The following is a 26,035-nucleotide window of genomic DNA, read 5'->3' on the forward strand; positions in this document are numbered from 1 at the left end:
ATGCTTCTCAAACCTGGGAAAATCAGGATTGGAACTGTGACTTTCATTTCCCACTCCAAATTGATTTTTACACAGTATGCTTTTTATCACAGAAATTGCCTAAAACTCAGCTTCATGTACATATACAAATAAAATGGATCTAGTAGATTTAATTTTGGTCTTTAGTTTGCAAATCATTAGTGTCCTGTGTTGAATATTGCTGTTTCCCAGAGGCTTTTTAATTATTGGGGCTGGAGAGATAGTATAGTCTGCCTTATATGCATCAAGTTCTAGTTTGATCATGGCATTGTGTATAGTGCCCTGAGCATTGCCAAAGTGATTCCTGAGGCTGGAGAGATAGTATAGTGGGTAGCGCTTGCCTTGCATGTGGCCAACCTGGGTTCAAGCCCTGGCATCCCAGATGGTCCCATGAGCATCACTAGGAGTGATTCCTGAGCACTGACCTGTGAGTAAGCCCCTGGGCACAGCTGGGTATGCCCCCCCAACAAAAAAAACAAAAAACCAAAAAAAAAAACAAAGTGATTCCTGAGCACAGAGCTAGGAATAAACCCTGAGCACTGCTGGAAGTGGTCCTCAATCAAAAACAAATAAAATTTCTAACATGTTTTTAAACATGTTATGGCACCCTTTTGTGTATATAATATAGTGCTACTATGCACCTGTTGAAAACTGTGGCCACAGACTATGTCACTCATTTATTATTTCAGCAAATTATTGCAAATCTACTATGTACTAGACACTGTGTCAGATCCTGAGTGTATATGCTGACAAACATGTCATGCCTCTGTTCCTGTAGAAGTCACGATTGGAACCGGAGCAATAGTACAGCGGGTAGGGTATTTGCCTTGTATTTGACTGACCCAGGTTAGATCCCCGGCATCCCATATAGTTTCCTAAGCACCACCAGGGATATTTCCTGAAAACAGAGCCTCAGGATCTCTGGGTGTGACCCAAAAGCAATCAAAACTAATCCTCCCCCCATACCAATAAGCAATAGAAGTTACAGTTTAATGGGAACATAGATATTAAATATAAAATGAGGACCAGAGAGACAGCTCAGTGGAGTGAGCTCATGCTTTACATGCAGAAGGTTGGGTTCCATCCCCAGTACTAAAAAATCCACTAACATCACCAGGTATGACCCGTGAGCACTGCCAAGTGTTACCCCAGATAACAAAGTAAATGTAAAATAATTCTACCTGATATCTTCTATTAGAAACATTAGAAGCATTAATAGCATTTATTCTTCACACTAAATTCTGTGGAGAAAAGGAGGATAATATGGAAGGCACCCCTGTTGTTTCTTGGGTGGGCTACAGCTGTTGGTGCTGGAGGCTACTCCCTCAAGAACTTAGAACATCATGTGGTACCAGGTATCTGACATTCATTCCTGTGGGCCTGACATGCACTTCAGCCCTTTGGGCCATCTCCCTATTCCTGAGACTACCTACTTTGTTTGTTTGTCTGTTTTGCCACACTTATGCTCAGGGGATACTTCTGGCTCTGCACTCAGGTGCTCGGAGGACCTCCTGTCTGTCAGTGCTCAGAGGACCATATAGTGTGACAAGGATCGAGCCCTGGTTGGCTGCATGGAAGCATGCACCCTACCTGCTGTACTCTCTCTCTCTCCCCCATACTACCTATGGAGAAATAAAATAGAATCTGGAGAATGTTAAAGCTTGATGTGCATAAAACACAGGTATTAGATTGGGGGAGCAAATTGCATGAAAAGGGAATTGGGAAGAAGCTAGGCAAGTTTATGAAATACTGTGGTTGGACTGATCAGAAGATAATGGTGCAAATTGAGGTTGAAAAAATAGACCAGATCTCAGAGCATTTTCAGGCCTGAGAATGCCATGTTGACTATCTTCTAAACGCAGTAGAAAGCATTTCAGAGGCTATTTGTTTTGTTTAGTTTTTGTTTTGGCAAGGGGACCATCTATGTTGTCCAGCCCATGGGATTGAACTCAGGATTCCTAACTGCAAGACCTATACATCTGCCTTGTAGGCATTTCCCTTGCATAAGAGATTATTATTGTTGTTTGGGGGACACACCTGCAGTATTTATGCATTCCCCCTGGGGCGAGGTCCGTGGAGGTCACTCCCAGCAGTACTGGGAAGCTGTGCTATTGTAGGGATCAACCTGGGGTTCCTGCATGCCAAGCATGACCTCCAGTCCTATGAACCATCTGTCTGGTTTAAGAGTGTTAAGCGGAAAAACAGTTTGCTAAGAACTTAGAAGAGCACCCTGGAGAGGAGCAAGAGTTGAAGGTGAGTACTCAGTTGCAGTAGTCCTGGTAGTGGAAATCGTGACTTAGAGCAGAAATGCCCAAATCTCTGTGACCTGTCCCCTTTTCAAAAAAAAAAAAGTCACTCAGTGCTCCTCTGAAAGTCTACTTTCTTTGCAGAAAGTACCCCCGAGTTGTATCTGAGGCTCTTATTACTGCCTTCCCAAATTGTTCCAGAGACCCATGGGTTTTACTGTCTGCTTTGGGGAAACTCTGGGCTAGGAGTGTAGAAAGAGAAGAGGGGGATCTGGTGTGGGTTATTTTGTGAGTGCCTTGCTTTAGGGTAAGTAGGATATATGGGTTGGTGTTTTCTTTTTTTGGCGGCGGGGGGGGGAGTGGAGGGTGGGCTTTGGACCATATCATCTTTTGCTTGGGAGCTACTCCTGGCTCCGTGCTCCAGTTTGCTTGGTGGTGCTCAGGAGACCAAGTGGTGTGCAGGAGCAAACCTGGGTCTCCTGGATACAAGGCATACGCTCAGCCCGTTAAGCTTTCTCTCTGACCCTCAAGTTTCATTTTGTTTGTTTGTTTGTTTTTTTGCTTTTTTGGGTCACACCCAGCAATGCACAGGGGTCACTCCTGGCTCATGCACTCAGGAATCCCCCCTGGCGGTGCTCAGGGGACCATATGGGATGCTGGGATTTGAACCCAGGTCGGCCGTGTGCAAGGCAAATACCCTACCCACTGTGCTATCACTCCAGCCCCTCAAGTTTCATTTTGATGTGTTTGATGTCCCTTTTTCAGACATCCTTACTTGAGTAAGGATGGGCAAGTGAACAAACGAAAATGGATCAGGTCAGAGAGATAATACAGGGTTTAAGGCATTTGTATTGCTTCCTTCCCGATTACCTGGTTTGAATCCTCAGCACTGCATAAGCCCCCCTGAGCAGCACCAGGGGTCACTCCACTCCTGAACACAGATCCAGAAATAGCCCCAGAGTGTCTCAGGATGTGACCCCAGCTCCCTCCAAATACAACTGGAAATGGATCTTCAAGGTGTATCTGGGCTAAAGGAACAAATAGAGTGTTGACACTTTCTTTTTTGTCTGGAGAAGCCTCTGAGCACTAAGGGGGATGTGACACACCCACAAAAAAATGGGGTGGGTGAGTAGTGTGAAGAGATAACTCAATGGACTGAGTGCCTGCTTTGCATTCAGGGACCTGGGTTTAAACTCGGGCACCATAATGTGCCTAAGTGAAAATGGGGACATTGTTGGAGGGAAGGTCACATTGCTGGTGTTGGAACACTAAATGCCTGAAACACTGTATGATGAACAATTGTAAGTCATGGTGTTTCACAACCCTCCCCCCATCAAAAAGAAAAGCAGAAGACTCTATGGGATGGGGTGCTGTGACTGCTGTTTTCTTTTGTTTATTTGTTTTGTTTGGGGACCACACTTGGCAATGCTCAAGGATTACTCCTGGCTCTTAGGAATTATACCTGACAGTGTTTGGGGACCATATGGGATACCTGGAATTGAACCAGGGTTGGCTGCTTGCAAGGCAAGCACCCTACTGGCTGTACTATTTCTCTGGCCCCTATTTTCTTTTTCTTTTAATTGAGACACTGTGGGATACATAGTTGCAAAGTTGTTCTTGGTTGGGTTTCAGTCATACAGTGTTCCTATGCCCATCCCTTCTCTTCTCTTTCTCTTTGTCCCCACTTTCCCTACTTCCACCCTGTTCCTAGCCTGCCTCTATGGCAAACACCTCTCTCTCTCTCTCTCTCCCTCTTCCTCTCCCTCTCCCTCTCTCCCTTTCTCCCTCTCTCCCTCTCCTCCCCTCTCCCTCCTTCCACCCCGACTCTTTCTTTCCCTTGGGTATAAGCCTTTTTTTTTTTCCTGGAACACAACCAGCGATGCACAGCGGTTATTCCTGGCTCATGCACTCAGGAATTACTCCTGGTGGTGATCGGGGGACCATAAGGGATGCTGGGAATCGAACCCGGGTGGGCATTGTGTAAGGCAAACCCCTACCCGCTGTGCTATCACTCCAGCCCCAGGCATAAGCCTTAAGGGGCCTGCCTAATTTTTTTTTTAAACCTTTCTATCTGTACTAGAGTAAATCATAATCCCTAACCATGCAGCAGCTGTCAGGAATTTGAAGTCTTTTCCAAGAGGCTGCAGACCTCAATAATCTGGTATGAGAAAGTACCGTGTAGTATCCACATTCTTGATGGATTAAGTGACAGGTGAAACAGATGTATGATTCCTTTGGAACAGGAGTTTCTTCATTCACATGGAGCTTATTTTAGTTCTCTTCCCAACTTCTTGCAGTGATTTAGAGTCTCGCAGAGATGTGAAGAAAGAAGAAGGAGAGGCCTTTGCTCGGGAGCATGGGCTTATATTCATGGAAACCTCAGCCAAAACAGCTTGCAATGTTGAAGAGGTACTATTTGAAAACAGTGGGAAAAGCTTCAAAAATTATACCATATCTCTGACCTTTTTTATTCAAAACTCTTCTATAAAACATGGGTAAAGAAATAATGTCTTGACATAGTGATTACATAACTCCCTTTAAGGGGATTGTTTTATTCTAATTTATAAGATTTTGCTCGTGCTTTGGGTGACATTAATTGATAAGTAGCATCACTGTTACTTATAAATCACTTTAGTTGGAGGATCTAAAGCATTCTGCTGTAAACATTTCTAAGTCTGTTGTTGGCAGTTTCTTAAGTAACCAATGGAGAAGAGATTGGGGTGCTTTTGTTTTTTTTGTTGTTTTAGTTGCAGGAAATCCTAGATACACCTTGGGCCCATCAGTACCATAATATTTTTGTGTATGTGTGTTGCGGATCAAACCCATGTCCACAAGCATGTGAAGTTTATGCTCTACTATTGAGCTATTGGGATACTGGGAGCTATACCGTCAAGGCCTATTCTTGACTCAGGAGTGTGACCCTGTGGTGCTAAGGTGGTGCAGGTATTTAAACTGGGGTCAGCCACATGCCAGGCAAATGCCTTAACTCCTGTACTATCTCTCCAGCCTCTCTCAGTAGCTTTTATAGAGACTTTGGGACATTGTATTTTCACTTCCTTTTTTTATAGTTCCTAATTCACTTCAAAATCCTAAGAGAAATAATATATGTGTTCTTTTCCTCCCATTCTTTACCTAAACTTGAGCCTGATGATACAATTTCTTTTTCCTTTAGGCCTTCATTAACACAGCCAAAGAAATATACAGGAAGATCCAGCAGGGTTTGTTTGATGTCAGCAATGAGGTGAGAAGGAGTAGTTGGACTTTTCAATTACCTTTGCTTGTTTTTTGTTTTTTGTTTTTTAAATTTGAGGGTGTTTTTGGTTCACACTGCATTGCTTGGGGTCTATTCCCGCCCTGCTCAGGGCAACATATGGTGCTGGTATGGAACTTGGGTCAGCCACTCATGGCTTATTCCCCGTACTATCTGACTCCTTTGCCTTGTCTTAAATTGGACCAGAAGTTCTCTAGAATATAAGCATTCTGGCCTAACATCAAATGCAGGCAAGGCAAATGACTTAACCCCTGTACTGTCTCTCCAGACAACTGTTTTTCCCCCGCCTTGGGAGACTGTTGGGTCACTCCTGGAGGTGCCCAGAGGAGTGGTATCAGGGATCAGCTCCCCAGGGCTCTTGCATACAGGCATATGCTCAAGTTCTTTGCACTATCTCTCTGGCTCTTTTCTGTATTTTATTAAATGCTTAAGGAAGTGATTAGTCAGTGATCTAAAAGGCTTATATAATTTGGGAGGTTTTCTTTCTACTCCATTTTTACTATTCCGGACCGTGGGGAGGTGTGATTCTATTGTTGTTTTATTTTTATGATCTTTAAGATACTGCTACTCCAACTTGTCATCTTATCTTTGCTGACATGAATTTTTTTTTAATTTCATTTTTGCTGACATGAATTATAACTCAGACACAATATCACTTGTCAGACTCACCTACTAAAAAATGTTAATGAATGGTTTTGTCCTTTTTATCACTTCCTCTCTCCCATTTTCCTTAGCGCTGAGGTGGGAACTCTTTATTCTTTTTCTCTTACAGGCAAATGGCATCAAGATCGGCCCCCAACAGTCTATTTCAACTCCAGTGGGACCCAGCACCCCCCAGAGGAACTCTGGTGACGCAGGCTCTGGCTCTGGCTGTTGCTGAACATCTGGACTGAACTCTATTTCCAACCCAGAACCGCTTCAGATCAATAAGCTTAAAGAAAGAGGTCTAACTTGCTTAGGTTGAAAAAAGCCTCTTTTCAAGGCATGCTGTTTTGCCTTTCTACTTAAAAAAAAGAAAAGAAAAAAAAAAGATCAGGGGAGAATTGGGGCCCCTGTTCTTTCTTCAGGGTTGTGAGCATTCCCTGCAGGTTAGGGCACTTATCTTCCTAGTTTAATTCCTACAATGTTATGCTCAAACTTGATTGTTATGGTAGTTCAAAAGTAAACACATTGTTTTATAAGAATTTACAATCTCGGGAGGTGGAGTGACAGTACAGTGGGTAGGGCACCTTGCACACCGTCAGCCTGGGGTTGATCCCCGGCACCCTATATATTTTACTGAACATCACCAGGAATGATTTCCTGAGTGCAAAGCCAGGAGGGAGCCCTGAGCACTGCCGGGTATGGCCTAAGAACCAAAAAAAAAAAAAAATCACAATCTGTTCCCCACCAAGAATTAATACCAAGTTTGTAGGACATTCTCCTGAGCGCTTGAGATGACTGGGATCTGGCTGGCCTCTGGATGGTAGATAGGAGCTTCATGGAGTGTTTTACTCTCTTGCCTTTGGGGTTCATTTGCCACATTATCAGAATTCTTGCAGCAGTACCTTCTACTGGAACTGTTCAAGGAGGCTTCATACTTTTCTACCATACACTGCTAGTTTTTCTGTTAGAGTCACTACAGAAGTTTGGAGAGCCCTGGAGTTGCTCCTAGTACTATGGTCACGCACTATATTGTTCCTTAAAGAAACCACCTCTCCCTGCTCCTTGTGGTGTAAGGTCCAATTGAGGTGTCTTTCACCAGACACACCCCTGCTGTTTCAACACACTCATATCTTAACTAGATCTATTTAGACTTTCTGTTCTAATCAAGCTGATCCACTTGCTGGACATGGCATGTTTACTCCCACTTCGCCTCTGCACATGCTCTGCTAACATTATACTCAAAAGTCCAGTAAATCTTTCAGAAAGCCTTCTTTGACCTTGGGACTTCTAGACAATTATTGACACAATAGCGAACCTTAATAGTAAGCTTTAGCTTTCAAATGTTATTCTTTCCTATGTATATTTATTTGTATTGTGCTATTTTGTAAATATGTTTTATAGTTAATTTTTGTGTGGTATCTGTCTCCATATAGGTCGTGAGCTTGTTGAGAGAAGCAACCATATTTTCCTGTTACTTTTGTAAACCTCTTTCTCCACCATTCCTTCACAGTGCCTAGTGCTACTCACATGGGATCACTGAGTTTGACTTCCATATGTAAAGACTTGGAATATGCTTATTTTAGACTTCAGAGGAAACAAAAAGCTGAAGAGTCATCTCTCTGTAACTTTATCTCATTGTCCCCCATCTGTTTATCCAGGATTCTGTACTAACTTTCCCTTCTCTGCTCTCTTCCCTTTGGCTCTGCCTCTGTTCCATACAACATACAATAAGGCTACCTGTTTCTCATCAGTCCCCTACATGGGTATTTCTCCAGCCATTCACCTTTTCAAGAGCATCTAATACTGGCCTCACCAGATTTGCCTTTGCTTCACTCATCATGCAGCCTTCTGGGTCAGTTGCTTTGTTATATTGCCTTGATACCCCCATTTTCTTCTACAGCACTGAGGTCTCAAGAATTTTTCTGATTATTTTTGTTGTTGTTGATAAATTGTTTTATTATTAAATATATTCATATATCCAAGCTACTCATATTTCATGTGTCATTTCTGGTTATATCCCAAACATTTCTCTTAGGGAAATATATCAAAGATATCAAAAGAAGACTCCTTGAGATAAAATCATTTTATTCTTTCTTAAATTTATTTATTTTTGTTTGTTTGGGGGCCACTCCTGACATTGCTCGGGGCTTACACCTGGCTCTGCACTCAGGATCACTGCTGGCACACTCAGGGAACCATATGCTGGGGATTGAATCTGGTTTGGCTGTGTGCCAGGCAAATGCCCTACCCAATGTACTATCGTTTCAGTCCCTATATTTTGGTTTTGGACTGTGACTTGGCAATGCTTGAGATTTACTACTGGCTTTGTGCTCAGGAATCATTCTTGGCAAAGCTTGAAATACCACATGATGTGCTGGGTATTGAACCCGGGTCAGCTGCATGCAAGGCAAGTACCTTATATGCTGCACTCTTTGTCCTGAGATATAATCATTTTATATAGGATTCAGCCACCCTAAAATAGTAATCGCTGAAACTGTACCATAGGAAATGGAAAACCATAGAGGTATTGCTTTGATTAATCCTGTTTTTAAAATCTTACCTCATTCCAAAATAGATTTGAGACCAATTAAATTAGTTTGGGGCTTACTTACTCCCTTACCCCATGATAAAATTAAATAAAACTTTATGATCTCTGGGGCCGGAGCGATAGCACAGCGGGTAGGGCGTTTGCCTTGCACGCGGCCGACCCGGGTTCGATCCCCGGCATCCCATATGGTCCCCCAAGCACCGCCAGGAGTAATTCCTGAGTGCAAAGCCAGGAGTAACCCCTGAGCATCGCTGGGTGTGACCCAAAAAGCAAAAAAAAAAAAAAAAAAAAAAAACTTTATGATCTCTGTCCAAGAGTTTTTTTTTTTTTTTGCTTTTTGGGTCATACCCAGCGATGCTCAGGGGTTACTCCTGGCTTTGCACTCAGGAATTACTCCTGGCCGTGCCTGGGGGACCATATGGGGTGCCGGGGATTGAACCCGGGTCGGCCGCGTGCAAGGCAAACGCCCTACCCACTGTGCTATCGCTCCGGCCCCTGTCCAAGAGGTTTTATTTGTGGGCAGGATCGGGAAACATACCCAGCAGCGCTTGGGGACCCACAGTGCTCAGTGGACCATGAGGTTCTGGACTAAAGTGTGTGCTTTAGCCCTTTGAGTTATCTTTAAGGAGTTTCTTCATTCCCCATCTTACCTTGCTTTTCCCTCCTTCTCTCCCTCTTTCCCTCCCTCCCTCCCTCCCTCCCTCCTTCCTTTCCTTCCTTCTCCTTTCCTTTCCCCTCTTCCTTCCCCTTCATTCTGCCCCTTTCTCTCTTTCTCCTTTCCTTCCTCCCTCCACAGCTGCACCTGCTGTTTGGTCAGGGCTTATTCTTTTTACATTGCACAGGACGCTGCTCCCAACAGTGCCCGTGTGTTTTGGAGCATTTTGTTTTTGTGTCATTCAGAGTAGTACTTAGGAGCTACTCCCAGGTTGGTGCTTATGGGCTGCTACTGGCAGAATTAGGAGAGATTATGGGGTTCCAGGAATCAAACCCAGGGGCTCACACAAGCAAGGTATGTGCTCTGCCACTTATTGAACCATATTCCCAGCCTGGAGCATATCCTTTTACACCTAAATCTCACATCTAATTCTATTATATAAACCACTGATTTTGCAAAGACAGTTCTTATTAAAACATTTAGAAAGATATGAAAGGAGGGAAAGGGAGAAGTACATGTTCAAGAGAAAACACAGGTTTCGGGGCCAGAGTGATAGCACAGCGGGTAGGGCGTTTTTTGCCTTGCACGCGGAAGACCTGAGTTCAATCCCCAGCATCCTATATGTTCTCCCAAGCACCGCCACAAGTAATTCCTGAATGCAGAGGCAGGAATAACCCCTGAGCAACGCTGGGTATGACCCAAAAATAAAATAAATTAAAAAAAAAACACCCAAACAACAACAACAAAACCACAGGTTTCTCCAGAATGGAAGTAAGCAAATTGCAAGTGAGATGCCTGTTCACCGGCGAATGCTTGAAGAGCAAGCCCCACCGATAATCTTTGGTATTTGGGTATTTCACCAGTTTTAAAGAAAACAGAAGTCTGCAAAATTTATGAGCTCTGTGATTCATACTGAATGTTCTGCGTGAAACGGTCAGGAAGAATCACCAGAGAAAGTGAATTTCCTATCCCAATGTGAAGAATAACAGTCACTCTTAAAGAGATGAATATTAATTGGATTAGATTACTGAAGGCCAGGACCACAGGAAGTTGTATATTTTTAAAAGTCTAACCTAAATATTTCAGGTAACGTGATTAGACCAGTTGTACCCATTCCGCTTTCTTTTACATTTTTATACCTAGTTTCTTTGACAAGTTTTACAAGAATAAGAAGGCCGTCCTTTGCTTCTCTTGACTGCTATCATTTTGCTCTATGGGTCTAAACAACTAGGTTTTGACTGTTCGAATTTCGGTCTTTTTAAAAATACTGAAAATTTTCCCTAAACCCAAGCATTCCCTGTTGACTCGATTCTCTTCAGCGCTCTGGAAAACTCGCACGCGCAGTCGGGGACCTCAGAAACATCTGGAATAGCTGCATCCCCTAACTGGTCATCTCCCGTCCCGAGGGAAAAGGATAAGCATCCCCTTGGGCACTGGGCGCATCCATTCTCATCCCAGAAATACATTTTTCCCCCTCTATGATTGGGTTAGATCACACCCACGCGGCGGGGGTGCTGGTGTCTGTGTAGTCACATTCGGCAGGGTCCCAGGCTTTCACACTTTCACCGCCGGACTGAGGCACAGTCTGACTGAATAAAGGAGAGCCAGTCGAGACGGGGCTTGAGTCCGACAGCCTGCCTCGCGGGGTCCAGCCTCCTCAAGCACCCAGCCTCCTCCAGTGCCCCCCCCGCCCCCAGGCGCCAGCCCGACCCAAGATGGCTTCCCAGAAACAGGTAAGTAAATGCGGAGTGTAGAGCGCCCCTAACGGCGGGGGTTAAAAACCCAGCCGAGCGGCCTGCGCGTCGGGGAAGCGAGCCGTCAGGGGCGAACTGCCGCCAGATTTTATTTTCACTCAGGCATATCTGTGGCTGCCTACGGACCCTTTCTCAGCCTTCTAGGACCTCCCACCCTCCAGAGACTTCCTGGATGGCGCTCACACTACCCTGCTGGAAGAGCCCGGAACTCGGCCCTACCATTGGGGGATGCGGGCGGAGGTGGGCGGGGCCTGGGGGGAGAATGGACTACTAGCAAGCTAGGGTGACGCGAGGGCTGGCCATGCTGCGCCGGAAGGCGCCTTGTTCTCCGAAAGGGTGAGTGGAAACGCTGGCTGGAAAGGAAGCCCCAGGACTTATTCAGGTACGCTTCCCGCCACGCCCGCTGCACACAGGGCCTTCGAGCGCCTTTGCACCGGCTAAGGCTCTTAGCCTTGGTTTTAATAACTCATCCTCCTCCTTTCTCCCCCGCCCTTTCCCGGCCCCCAGTTGTTGTTGTTGTTGTTGTGTGTGTGTTTTGTGTGTGTGTGTGTGTGTGTGTGTGTGTGTGTGTGTGTGTGTGGTAGGGGCGCGGGTGGGAATCAGGTGCTGGGGGATGCTCTGGACTAAACCACTCTCCTTTGTGAGAGGCCGGGGGAGAGGGTGGCTGCGGGGGCCGCGGGGCCCGAGCCCCGCCGAGCCGCCTAGGGCACAGCCGGGGCCGCGGTGGCGTTTGTAGGACTTGTCATTGCACTCCCTTTCGTGCCGTATGTAGATCGGAGGCAGCTCCTCGTGCTCCTTGCCCCTTCCAGCGAAGGAAAACTCCCCGGCTCTGTTTGTTTTTTCCATACTTTGGGCCTCAGAAGTGGGGGTGTGTGTGTGGTGGGGGAGGAGGGGCGCGCAGTGGTGGTGGTGGTGGTCGTGGTGCGCTTTTTTCCCTTTTAATTGTAATAATAAAGGAGGATGGGGAAACGGGGTGTTGAGCGTACGCAGCTGGTTAGCTGCGATCACTGAGTCGGGGGAGGAAGAACAGGCCGTCGGAGAGTATTTCGAGATGGTTGGACAACCTTGCGTCTCCATTGACTGGTCTGCAGAGCTCCCTGTCTTTGCTGTTGCATTATGTAAACTCTTCCCTGGCAGAAGACCCCTCCCCCTGCCTCTCAGCAAATGCAATTTCTTTATTTACCTGTCTCGAGTGTCGCAGGAACTAGCCCTGCCACTGCAGCAGCTGTGCAGAGGCAGCGGCGCCCAGCTCTGAGGCAGGCACGAAGCGACCCGAGGGCCCTAGGAAGAGGTGGAGGGTGGCAGTGCGGAGGTGTGCTGGCATTTCTCTAGACCGACTCCTTAATGACCCAACCCGGTGAGCCAGAAATCAAAGCCTTACACCTGGGTACCTAGCAGCGTGTACTACCCAGCGGAAAGCCCCCAGCGCCAACCGGTGACCGCGGCGGCCCCCCATCCCACTGGCGCCCAGAGATTTTTGCTCTGATGTGCCTCTGAGCCTGTCAGCACCGCGGGGGACTCACCGACCTAGTCCTTCTCGCTGTGGGGCACTTGAACTCCTGGAGGGTGAGTTTGGAGAAATCTCTTCCGCCCATTAGGTAATGCCTGCACATTAGAAATTTCTTTTGGATTGGCCACTAGATAAGTTTCGCAATCAGTTGGGGGGCACCTTATTAGGCCAGGATGAGGAAATGTCTCATTTTGAGGTTGGGGCGGGGGACAAATTCACCCTTTCAGAGAGTTATGAGCAGAAAAACCATTTTCTGTTTCACCTGACCTGGGTTGCAAGAGTGGCAGGGCAGTGTGTTTTCAAGGTGGGAGAAGGTTTACCATGAAAATAAAAGTAACGATATGGATAAGGGATTTGGTGGGCTTATGTAGATGTCTTTTTTTTTTTAAATTTTATTGAATCACCATGAAATAGTTAAAAGCTTTCATGTTTGGGTTACAATCACACAATGATTATGTAGATGTCTTTAATACACTCAACCTCCACTTATGATCTTTCCTGTGCATTTGATCCTTTGGTGAGTTTTTCTTTTTTTTTATGTTATTTTTGGTTTTTCAGGTCACACCTATTTGTGCTCAGGGATCACTCCCAGTGGTGCTTGGGAGATCATATCCATGGTGCTAGGGACCAGCTGTGGTTGGTCATATGCTGTGTGAGTGCCTAACCCCCTGTATTATCTCTGGACCATGCATCTGGTCTTTGGGTTTTTTTCATTTCCCCAAGTCAACTAAATCATCTTGGATATGGATGGAAAGTGTGTCTGCTGAGGTGGTGTACACAGTCCTTGTGTTTCTTGGGCAGGCCTCTCTGCCACACTACTGGGTGATGGTGTATGAAGAATCGTGGCATAATGGTAACCACCATTGCAGAGTTTGGGTGATAACAGGAAATTGGACTTTTAATTTAAAAGGCTAGATTTCTGATAGGTAAGGTGTGATGGTAAGGGAATCATTCTTTTTTGTTTTGTTTATTTGTTTGTTTGTTTGGGGGCCATATCCTCCAGTACTTAGGGCATACTCTTGGCTCTGAGCTTAGGGGATCTCTCCTGGTGGTGCTTGGGGGCCATATGCTTTTTTTTTTTTTTAGCCACATTTAGTAGTGCTCAAGGCTTACTTCAGACTTTGTGCTCAGGGTTCATTTCTGGAGGTTCTCAGGGGACCATATGTCATGCTGAGGATCAACCCCAGTCTGATAAATTTAAGGCAAGGGCTTAATTTTCTCCAGCACTGAGACAGATCATGTCTCTCACTTGTGGAGGGATTTAAACTAAATCCAAACATGAAAGTTTATAAGTTTGTAACTGTACCTCACTAATAAAAATTTTAAAAAAGTAATTCCTTGGGGGGCCGGAGAGATAATTCAGCAGGGAAGGTGTTTGCCTTGCATGCTACTGACCTGGGTTCAGTCCCGGCATCCCATATAGTCCCCCAAGCACCGCCAGGAGTGATTCCTGAATGCAGAGTCAGGAATAACTTCTGAGCATCACTGGATGTGACCTAAAAAAACAATCAGTCAATCAATAAAGTGATTCCTTGGGACCAGAGAGATACTATGGGCCACTTTGCAGGCAACAGACTGGGTTTCATTCCTGGCACTGCCAGGTGTGATCTCTGAGCAACGCAAATTGTGACCCCACCCATCCCCAAAACAGTAATGGTTTCTGGTGGGCATCGCCAGCTGTGGCCCTAAGTATCCCCAGTATCACCAGCAGAACTTGAACCTCATGTATTTCTGGGAGGGCTCCCAGGTTTCCTGAATAGTGCTTGGGAGTTTTAGAAATCAACCCCCCAAGAAAAGAAGCCTTTGTATACATCTTCTTTAGAAATACCTTTTCCCCCCTTTTTCTGGAAAGATGGGGCACACTGAGCAGTGCTTATACCTCCTCCTGGCAGTACTTGGGAGAACATTTGTGGTGCTGGGGATCAAACCAGGATGAACCGCATGCAAGGTTAATGCACTTTACCTCCTGTTCTCCCACTGTGGTATTTTCAAAGCAGAATTGTCACAATTAATTTGAGCCAAGAACTGTGCTTATGGAAAGAATGAGATCTGATACAGTCATTGGTGGAAGGATTGTAACATTTTTACAGCATTCAAATGAATACTAAGTACTTTGAAAATAAGGTGTGCCCATAGCCCTGCTAAGATTAAGCTGTGTTCTGAGCTTGTGTTGACTTCAGTGCCTGGGGAATAAGAAGAAAACATCTCTCTCTGGCTCCACTCTCCTGAACCCCCCCAAGAGTCACTGTCCTTTTGGACCTGCATTCTAGATCTACATGTCTTTTCATGACCAACCTTTGCACTATGGTAGCCAACCTCGTGTTTACGTTTTTACCTTTAGCATTTGATTTTTGGATACTACTTCATAGCTTGCTTTATCTTTGTTATGGGTGTTCACACATGCAACGCTGTACCATGGAGCCACATCTCTGGGGGAGGGGTGTAGGTGTGTGTGTGTGTGTGTGTGTGTGTACCTCCTGGCTCAGTTCTTGGGTTTTGCACCCAGCAGTGCCAGGAATCTAACAGGGGACCCCTGCATGTGCTCTGGCCTTTGAACTATCTCTCCTACCCCACTGTAACTTTTTGTATCTCTTCTTTTAGGGGTGTGTGTGTGGGTGGGTGTGGGTATGTGGGTGTGTGGTGTGTGGACCTCCTGGCTTGGTGTGTGTGTGTGTGTGTGTGTGTTTGGACCTCCTGGCTCAGTTCTTGAGTTTTGCACCCAGCAGTGCCAGGAATCCAACTGGGCACCCCTGCATGTGCTCTGGCCTTTGAACTATCTCTCCTACCCCACTGTAACTTTTTGTATCTCTTCTTTTTTATTCTTTTATTCACAAAGTTGTTTTTTTTTCCCCTCCCAACCTATTGCAATTTTGTTCACACTCTTTTTAAAAAAAATTGGGGGGGGAGGGGAGACTTTGGTCCACACCCCACAGTGTTCAGGGCTTAACTCCTGACTCTGCTCAGGAATCGCTCCTAGTGGTACTCAGGGACCCTGTTTGTGCCAGGGATGGAATCCTGGTTGGCTGTGTGCAAGACAAGCACCTTGCCTGCTGTACTATTTCTTTGACTCTTTTTCTTTTGTCTTCACTGACATTGAGCCTTTTTGCTTCTCTCTCACTGCCTTTTGATTTTTTGGGGGGACACACTGACATTGCTCTGGGGTCACTCCTGTTGGTGTTTGGGAGACCATACAGGGGCTAGACCCCAGGGAGGTCTTCTGCATGCAAAGCACCCTTTCCTTGCTGAGTCTTTTTAAGGTGTGTAAAGAGACCCTTAAGTTTCAAGATGTTCTTGCTTGGTACTTAGTACCCAAGGACATTTGTATTTCTGTAGCTTTTGTGTGAACTTTACCTCTATTATATAAACATTTCTTTAGCCATTTACTATATTCTAAGTTTTAGATTAAGAAAAAAAAAAAACTTCTTTCTCCCCTTAATATCTCAGTTTTGACATGTATGAATTGTTGTGTATATGCAGTTGCAGTTTAGCTCTTTTCCCTGTTTTCTGTCTTGGGGCCACACCTGGCTGTATGCAAGGGCTACTCCTGACTCTGCTTAGGGTCTTTCCTGTTAGTTCTTGGGGGACCATTTGGTATCAGAGATGGAACCCATGCCTCCCAAGTACAAAGTATGTGCTATTTTATATTGCTTTTAGGACTTTTATTGTATTTTTATTGCAAAATAGGGTCATCTTTTTTAGTACTGAATATTTTAAATTCAAACTACACATTTGTTTTGTTTGTTTTTTTTTGGTTTTTGGGTCTCACCCTGTGGGGCTCAGGGGACTATATGGGGTGCCATGGATTGAACGTGGGTTGGGTATGTGCAAGGTAAGCACCTGCTGTACTCTCAAAGTACTTTAGTCTTTGAGATTTCTTTTTTTAAAAATTAATTAATTAATTAATTATATTAAAATTTAAAAAAATTTATTGAATCACCGTGAGATAGTTACAAGCTTTCATGTTTGGGTTACAATCTCACAATGATCAAACACCCATCCCTCCACCAGTGCACATTTCCCACCACCAATATCCCGGGTATACCCCCACTAGACTTTGAGATTTCTTTAGAGGCCATTTCATTTTGTTTTTCGGCCACACTTGGTGATGCTCAGGGGTAAGTGCTGTCTCTGCACTCAGGAATTATTGCTGGCAGTGCTCGGTGGACTGTATGGGATGGCGGGGATCGAACCCGGGTCAGCTGGGAGTAAGGCAAGCAGCCTACTGGCTACACTCCAGCGCTTCTAGAGGCTGTTTTATAAGTCTGCTCTTTTATACATGACTTTCTGTCATTATCTAATTTTTTGGTTATTTAAGTCAGACTTAAGCTTTTTCCATTCCCGAACCATTTGCCTGATAAATTTTTATGTGACCCTGGGTATGTAGGTATAAAAATAGGTTTGCATGTGGGTAGACAGTAGTACAGCTGACCCGGATTTGGTCCTATGTAGTCCCCTGAGTTCATCAGGTGTGACCCCTGGATGCAGAACTAGGAGTAAACCCTAAGCACTGTCAGGTGTGGCCCAAAACAAAAATCCTTTTACAAATTAAATATTCAGTGATAATAAATCATAAGAAACTTTGAGGACCAAAATGATAGTACAGTGGGTAAGGTGCTTGCTTTGCACCCAGCCTAACTGGATTCAATCTCCGACACACCCCATATGGTTTCCCGACCCCTACTAGGAGTGGTCCCTGAGTACTGAGCTAGGGGTAAGCACTGAGCACTGCTCAGTGTGGCCCCAAATGAAAATAATTTAAACAACAACAAAATACAACAATATTCATTCATTCATTTACAAAACTGACCTATATGGGGTTGCCATTCTCAGTTGGAGAAAGTATAGATTTTGCAACATGGAGCAAAAAGTAAAAGTAGTCAAACTTATTGATTGATTGATTTTTGTTTTGTTTTGCTTTTTTTGCTTTTTGGGTCACACCTGGCGGTGCACAGGGGTTACTCCTGGCTCTGCACTCAGGAATCACTCCCTGGCGGTGCTCAGGGGACCATATGGGATGCTGGGAATTGAACCCGGGTCGGCCGCGTGCAAGGCAAACGCCCTACCCGCTGTGCTATCGCTCCAGCCCCTGATTTTTGGATCACACCCAGAGATGCTTAGGGGTTACTCCTGGCCTTTGCACTCTGGTATTACTCCTGGTGGTGCTTGGGAGACATAGGATGTCGTGGACCAAACCCGGGTTGCCTGCATGCAAGGCAAACGCCCTACCCGCTGTACTATTGCTTTGGCCCCAGTAGTCAAACTTTAAACTGTTTTATTTCTTTTTGTTTGTTTTATTTTAGGGCTACCCCCTAGCAGGGTGCTGGGATGGCTTGTGGATGACCTTGTAGTGCCGGGGCAAAACCCTGCAGCCCTTTGAGTTTCCCACCCCAACCCCTGGTGTCACAGTTCTTGCCTTCAGATTGGAGCCGGAGACTTTTGTTTCATTTTATTTCATTTTTGGGCTACACCTGACTGCTTAGGGCTTACTCCTGGCTCTATGCTTAGAGATCACTCCTGGTAGGTTCGAGGTCTGACCATATTGGGAGGATTCCAGTAATTAAACTTGGGCTGACCACATGGAAGGCAGGTGCTCTACCCACTATACCCACTGTACTATTGGTTTGCCCCAGAGCAGGAGACTTCATCATATTTGGAGTGAGTTTAGGGCCACACATGGTGATGCTCAGGGGCCACTCCTGGCTCAGTGCTCAGGAGTCACTACTGGTGGTGATTAGGGGCTTTGTATAGTGTTAGGGGTGCAACTAGCATCTGCAAGGTATCTGTAAAGTAAACAGTTTGCCTTAATCCATGTACTATCTCTAGCCCAGGGCACTTAGAGGGGCCAGAGACACAATATTGCAGGTACTTGATTGCAGGCAACTGACATGGGTTCAATCCCCAGCACCCCATTATGGTCCCTTGAGCCTGCCAGGTATGATCCCAGAACACAGAGCCAAGAATAATCCCTAAGCACAGCTGGGTATTACCCCCTGCCCGTTCCCCCCCCCAAAAAAAAAGCCAAAACCAAACCAAACAAAAACAACAAATAAAGCACTTAGAGCCAAAGAGATAGTGCAGGAATAGGGGCATTGGCCTTGCAGGTGACTCGCCCAGGTTCAATCCTTGCCTCTGCAACTGGTCCCTGGAGTCCACCAGGACTAATCCCTTTGTGCAGAGCTAGGAGTAAGCCCTGAGCACAGTCAGGTGGGACCCCAAAACCAGAAAGAAAAAAAGAAAAAGAACTAGTGTTTTTGGTTTCTCAGATCATCTTTTTAGCTTTATATCAACCTTTGGAATATGCTTGCTTTCTTTTCCTTCCTTCCATCCTTCCTTCCTTCCTTCCTTCCTTCCTTCCTTCCTTCCTTCCTTCCTTCCTTCCTTCCTTCCTTCCTTCTTTCTTTCTTTCTTTATTTCTTTCTTTCTTTTTTTTGCTTTTTGGGTCACACCCAGCAATGCACAGGCTCTACACTCAGGAATTACCCCTGGCGGTGCTCAGGGGACCATATGGGATGCTGGGAATCGAACCCGGGTCGGCCTCGTGCAAGGCAAACACCCTACCCGCTGTGCTATTGCTCCAGCCCCACAAGCCAATAATTTCACTTCTTGGACTGCCAATTTAGAGCCCCCAGCATAATGGAACTTGAAACATGATTTTATCATATCTTCAATACCTGTCTAGACTGAATGACTGGAAAACTTTTTCTGAAATTTTGAATCGGGTCTACCAGGTACCTGAACATAGTGTTCAGTTCCTCCCCCCCCCCTTTAAAAGTTTTTGGTTTTGTTTTTAGAACACGCAGGGCATTGCTCAGGAGTGACCTCTGGCGGTTTTGGGTGACCTTTTGCGGGGCCCAGCCTCAGGCAGGGCAAGCACTTACCCCTGTATTCCAATCTCTGACCCAAGCACTAAGTTTTACAAGAATTGTTGTGTAAATAAAGAACTAATAGGCTTTACTCCCCAGAAAAGAAGGAAAGAAAAGGAATTACTAAACTTGGGGTGAAAGGAATGAAGAGTAAAACACCAGGGGCTAAGGAGATGATTCTTAGTGGAGAGCACATGACCAGCATATGTGAGGCCCTGAGCTCAGCTGCTAAAGCTACTCACTGGCCTTGGCCCAGGCAGCCCCCTAGCTCTGTCAGGCCCCAGCATGGAACTGAACTCTGGCCTGTACCAGTGAAGTGACCCACCCACCACTTCAGCTGCGTCCCAGCTCTGTGGGGTGTGCTTCCTATTTAAAAATTAAAAGTGGGTGGGGTCCTTCAAGAGAGGCATTAAGGCACTTGCATATGACCCTCTAGGGTTTGATTTCCAGCACTACATAAAAGTTCCCCCAGCACCACTAAGCGTGATCCTTGAGTACAGAGACAGGAGTAACCCTTGAGCACAGCTGGGAGTGGATTCAACACCGACTACCTCCAAACATGAAACAGATTTTAATTAGGGCCAGAGAGATTGTTCAACAGGCTGGACCCATGCTTTGCATGTTTGGAGGCTTGAGTTTGATCCCTAGCACTGCATGGTCCTTGTACCTCCTCTTCTCTTTATGGCTTTATCTTACTATTTTAAAATTTTCACTTTTTTTTTTTTTTTTTGTAGGGAGGGTGAGGGCACACCCAGCTGTGCTTAGGGCTTTCTCCTGCTCAGGAATCTACTCCTAGCAAATGTTGGGAAGTTATAGTGGGTGTCAGGGAACAAACCTGGACTAGCTAGATTCACTCTCAGGGGTCACTCCTGGCAAAGCTTGGGGACTTATAGGGAGTATTGGAGATCAAACCTGGACCAGCCACAGGCAAGGCAAGCCCATTACCTCCTGTACTATAGCTCTGACCTCACTGGGAATACGCTCAAATTCTCACTAGCAGGCTTCGAGAACTAAGGGGTTCATATTGTGAGATAAGAGCCTGGTGTCGTATCTAACAAAAAATGAAACGTGGCATTACCTGTATGTTACCTAAAACACAGTGCTAGTTTAGGTCATCATAGTTTTGTGTTGCTTGGGGGTGGGGGGCTTGAGGGCAACTCCTCCTGATGCTCAGTGTGTGCTCCTGGTTCAGTGCTCAGGGGATCATCTTTGGTGCAGGGATTAGTCCGGTTTGGCTGCACCTGAGTCAGGTGCTTGATTCCTGCCCGATCTCTCTGCCTTCTCTTCCTGGTTTTGTGGTTGAAAGGTTATATTGCTCTCAGCATAGTCATACCAGAATTCACGTTTTTTGGTTTTTGTTTTGGGGCCACACCTGGCGATGCTTAGGGGTAACTCCTGGTTCTGTGCTCAGGAATCGCTCCTGGTGGTGCTCAGGGAACCATATGGAATGCTGGTGATCAAACCTGGATCTGGCACATGCAAGCCAAGCGCCCTATGCCCTGTATTATCTCTCTAGCCCCAGTTGTTTCCGTCTGTGCAGCTGTCTTGCTCTAATTGTGAAACGTTTACATCTGTCTCAGTCTCCCATTGTAATTCTCCTTAGATGAGCCCTGCCAAGTCTCTAAGGATAATTTTACTTTAAGAGAAAACTTCAGTGGTACTATTGCACAGGAAATAACGAAGTTTTTTTGTTTGTTTTGTTTTTTGCCTATTACGTGCCAAACATTGTAGTTACCCTATTTTTGGACTGGTGGTGGAGTATTGCCCCACACCCAGTGCTCAGGGCTTACTCCTGTTTCTGTGCTCAGGGATCACGCCTGATCGTGTTTTGGGAACCATATGTGGTATCAGGAATCAACCCTGGGTTATCTGCATGTAATGCAAGCACCTTAATCACCATGCTATCTTTCTGGCCCCTGTCAATATCTTTTGCTTAATTTTGGGATTCAGGGTCTACTCTCACTTTCAGTACTTGCAGGAGTCACTCTCAGGAGTGTTTATGCCCAGGGGATCCCACTCAGACCTCCCACATACATATTTTCACTAGCCCTTTGAACTGCATTCCTGGCCTTGTAATTATCTTTTAATCGTCAGCTGAAATGTATGTGATGTTATTTTCATTTTTACAGAAAAGAAAAATCCAAGAGTACTTAATCAGGAGGATGATTCTGGTTGCATGGCTTGAAAAACCCTTCCTCATGTACCCTCCCAAATTGGTTTTTTCACTTGTTTGTTTTTGGGCCACATGTAGTAGTGCTCTGGAGGGGCACCTGTTGTCCGGAGGAATATGCACTGTAGCACTGTTGTCCTGTCCCATTGCTCATCGATTTGCTCGAGTTGGCACCAGTAACGTCTCCATTGTGAGACTTGTTACTGTTTTTTGGCATATCAAATACACCACGGGTAGTTTGCCAGGCTCTGCTGTGTGGGTGGGATTCTCTCAGTAGCTTACCCGGCTCTCCGAAAGGGACAGAGGAATCGAACGCGGGTCGGCCTCTTGCAAGGCAAACACCCTACCCGCTGTGCTATCGCTCCGGCCCTTGGAGGAATATATGCAGTATTAAATTGGGCCCTCCTGCATGCCAAGCATGTGCTCCAGCCTGTTGAGCTACCTCTGATCCCAGGAGAACTTTTTTTTTTTTTTTCACATTTGACGAACATAAGCATTTAGTAATCTGTTAAAACTGCACCTTTAACAATTGGGGCAGAAGCAGTAGTGCAGAGGGCAGGGTCTTTGCCTTGCACATGCTGGGTTCAATCCCTGGCATCATTCCATATGGTCCCCTAAGCACCACCAGGGTAATTCCTGTGTATGGAGCCAGGAGTAATCCCTGAGCATTGCTGATGTGACCCAAACCCAAAAAGTCAGCCCCCCTCCCCCCAAAACAAACAAAAAAATTTTACAACCTTGAGAATATAAACTTTTTGTCTTTCTATCTCTCTTAAAAGGGAAAAAAGAATAATATTTTGTTTCTTTAGTTATTTTGAAGATAAGATTATGTAAGCTTATTCAAGTTTGCAAATAACTTTTTTAAAACCAACTCAAGTCAGGGGTTGGAGTGATAACACAGCAGGTACGGTGTTTGCCTTGCACAGGTCTGACCCGGGGTTCGATTCCCAGCATCCCATATGATTCCCCGAGCACCGCCAGGAGTAATTCTGGAGTGCATGAGCCAGGAGTAACCCCTTTGCATCGCTGGGTGTGACCCAAAAAGTAGCACTGTAGCACTATCTTTCCATTGTTCATCTATTTCCTTGAGCGGACACCAGTAACGTCTCCATTGTGAGACTTGTTACCGTTTTTGGCATAGCAAATATACCACAGGTAGCTTGCTGGGCTCCCTGAGAGGGACAGAGGAATCGAACCCAAGTCGGCCATGTGCAGGGCAAATGCCCTACCCGCTGTGCTATCACTCTGATGAGATGAAAGGCCAAAAAAAAAAAAAAAAAGAGGTTCGGGCCAGTTACTTGACTGTTTTTGCCTCAGAGCAGCACGCCCAATTACCCCTGTCAGAACCAGGAATTATATTCAACAAAAAAAAGTAAAAAGAAAAAAAAAAACCCCTCAAGTCAAACTAGTCCACTAAATTTTCATCAGTTTGCTGTCACTAGGGGTCGTGATAATAACATTGCTTCCAAATGTTTCTTTCCCCCCCACCCCCATTTACTTCCTCACCTCTCCACATACTTTTGTTTGTTTAGATTTGTGGTTTGGGGTCCATAAATGGTCTCAGAGCTTACTCCTGGCTCAACACTCAGGGATCCCTCCTGGTGGTACTGGGGGACTATATTGGCTTCCAGGGATCTAACCTGGGTTGGCCGAATGCAAGGCAAGCCCTACCCACTGTACAATTTCTCCAGCCCCTCCACATACGCTTGAAATAAAAATGTTGCAGTGTGAACAGTCCCTCAGGAATAATTAAATAAATATTTATATTTTTTGTGTTAGATTGAACCCAGATAAAATATGATGTTAGAGTGGTTTGGGTAGCTTAAAGAGGGTTAGGAGGGGCTGGAGTGTTAACACAGGGGGTAGGGCGTTTGCCTTGCACCGGGCGCTGACCCGAGTTCGATACCCAGCATCCCCTATGGTCTCTTGAGCACTGCCTGGAGTAATTTCTGAGTGCCGAGCCAGGAATAACCCCTGAGCATCTCTGGTGTGACCCAAAAAGCAAAGAAAAAAGAAAAAGGTCAGGAGAATTATGCATGTTACTACTTAGGTTGAGTACCCTAAAGTGGAGTAAGAGAACTCCAGTTTGTTAGAGCAGGTTAGAGTCTATTGAGCTGGAGGACTATCCCCAGATGAAACTCATAACATTTCACCTTGGTGACCATGTGGATCTGAGAGTAACTTCTCCAGATTTTGTCTTACTTGACCAAAGGACAGTGCCTTAAAAAGTTAGACTCTTCTTTTTGTCTTCAGAATTAGCCTAAAACTTCAGGATTTTACAGTTAAAAGATAAAATGTGCAAAGATTGGCTTAATCCTAAATCCACAGGGCACAAGAGATGGCTTAATGGGCAGGAGTGCATGCTTTGCAGGTGGGGGTTTAAGTTTATCTTATTTGATTTTTTATGCCTTTTGGGTCGTGCCTAGTGATGCTCAGTGGTTACTTCTGGATCTGCACTCAGGAATTACTCCTGGTGGTGCTTGGGGGACCACATGGGATCCTGGGGATCGAACTCAGGTCGGCCGTGTGCAAGGCAAACTCCAAACTCACTGTACAATTGCTCCATCCCAGGGGGTTCAAGTTTAATCCCTAATATTACCAGGGCCCTCACATACCAGGGTGGGTGTTGTACTGGGGCTGGAGAGATAATACAGCAGGCAAGATACTTACTTTTTTATGTGACAGATTTGGGTTCAATTTTCAGCACCCCAGAGGGTCCTCCAGCACCACCAGGAGTGATCCCTGAATAGAGCAATGAGTATACCCTGAGCACAGCTGGATTTCCTGCCCAGCTAAACAAAATACATCTATGTCCCATCCTTTTATTTTCACATTCAGTCTCTGAGGCATAAGGATATAGTATCAGCTGTTTTGCTCTTCCTGCAGCTCTAACTTGGCCACCCCTGAGCGTTATGGTACCAAATCTCAAGGAGATAACTGAAATTTCATTACTTTCAACAGTGATTATCACACATTAGGAAATATATTTTCTTTCAGCCTCTTTGAATTGCATGTAAAGACTCTTGTCTTCTGCAAGTCCTCTAAAGAAACTTCTGAACATTTTCAGGTAGGAAATGTGCTATTAACTATGTCCTTAATCTGTAGGGAAGGGAAACCATTGCTTCTGCTTGGAAACCTCCCTATTGTTCCTCCAGAACCCCGATTAGGCATACCATTGGCTAAAAGTTGGAAATGCATTTCTTCAAAAAAAATTGAATATCCATTACCACCTAGTAAGCAGAGGGAATATCTTATCCTTACCCTTTTGGAACTTGCACGTTCTAATGGAGAAGGATAGGGGTAAAACACTTATATAATGAGTTATTCTGTCCCTACTACAAAAAAAAAGAAGCAAATAATAATAATAAAGGTCATATATGCAAAGTAGACATTCTTTTCTCTCTGCCCCTCTTCTCTTTCCCTCCCTCTAATCATGTTGCTCACTATTTATATCAGGGAGCCACACTAGGTGATGCTCAGGAGCTATTCTTTTTGTTTGTTTTATTTTTACTTTTATTTATTTTTCAATTTTTTAATTATTTAATTTATTTTTTAATTGAGTCACCGTGAGAACAGCCACAGGGCTTTTAGGATCGAGTCTAAGTCATACTATGCTCAAACACCCATCCCTTCACCAGTGCACATGTTCCACTGCCAAAAACCCCAGCATACCCCCCCTCCCACTGCCCCTCTGCCTGTGTGGCAGATGATTTTCACCTTACTCCTTCCTTACTTTGATTACATTCAACTTTCGACAGGAAACTCACTATCATTATTTGGAGTTTTTCCTCCAACAGTCAGACCTGTCGGAATGGCATCATTAGATTGTATGTTTTCTATTTCAGGAAAGGTTGTGTGGCCGCATAAGTGGCCACGCGGTTTTGGGTCATACCTGTCAGTGCTCAGGAGTCACTCCCTGATATGCCCTTAGGAATTACTCCTGGTGGCGCTAAGGGGCCCATTTGGAATGCTGGTGATTGAACCTGGGTCAGCTGTGTGCAAGGCAAATGTCCTACCCACTGTACTATCTTTCTGGCCCCAACTCAGGAGCTATTCTTGATTTCTGTGCTCTGGTGTAGCTCCTAGTAGTGATCTGGGGATTACATGGTGTTGGGGGTTGAACCTTGGCCTCCTGTGTCTAAAATCTGCACTCAGCCCATTAAGCTGTCTCCCTGTCCCAGGGTTTTCTATTTTTTTTTTTTGTCTGTTTTTGATTTGGGGGTCACTTGGTGGTGCTCAGGGTTTTACTCCTGACTCTGCACTTAGGGGTCACTCCTGGCAGGCTTGGGTTACTAGGGGAAGCAAACACCCTACCCACTGTGCTATTGCTCTGGTCTCCTAGCTTTGAGTTGTGA

The 26,035-nt window shown here is 45.3% G+C and overlaps 2 protein-coding genes across 3 annotated transcripts in view; both read left to right on the forward strand.

The window, feature by feature from the left end:
- RAB2B (RAB2B, member RAS oncogene family) overlaps positions 1–8,167 on the forward strand; it is a 20,762-nt gene extending 12,595 nt beyond the window's left edge. The window contains exons 6-8 of the mRNA XM_004609496.2: positions 4,562–4,673; positions 5,437–5,505; positions 6,308–8,167. Of these exons, the coding sequence (XP_004609553.1) occupies positions 4,562–4,673; positions 5,437–5,505; positions 6,308–6,415 (289 nt within the window). The 3' untranslated portion in view covers positions 6,416–8,167. The remainder of the gene's footprint in view (positions 1–4,561; positions 4,674–5,436; positions 5,506–6,307) is intronic.
- A 3,259-nt stretch (positions 8,168–11,426) lies between these two features.
- The window catches only part of CHD8 (chromodomain helicase DNA binding protein 8), a 75,258-nt gene continuing 60,649 nt past the window's right edge, over positions 11,427–26,035 (forward strand). For both annotated transcript variants that reach the window (XM_055130755.1, XM_004609498.3), the window contains exon 1: positions 11,427–11,519. The gene's annotated coding sequence lies outside the window, so the exon portion shown is untranslated. The remainder of the gene's footprint in view (positions 11,520–26,035) is intronic.

The sequence above is a fragment of the Sorex araneus genome, chromosome 3 (genome assembly GCF_027595985.1).
Source record: "Sorex araneus isolate mSorAra2 chromosome 3, mSorAra2.pri, whole genome shotgun sequence".
NCBI lineage: Eukaryota > Metazoa > Chordata > Mammalia > Eulipotyphla > Soricidae > Sorex > Sorex araneus.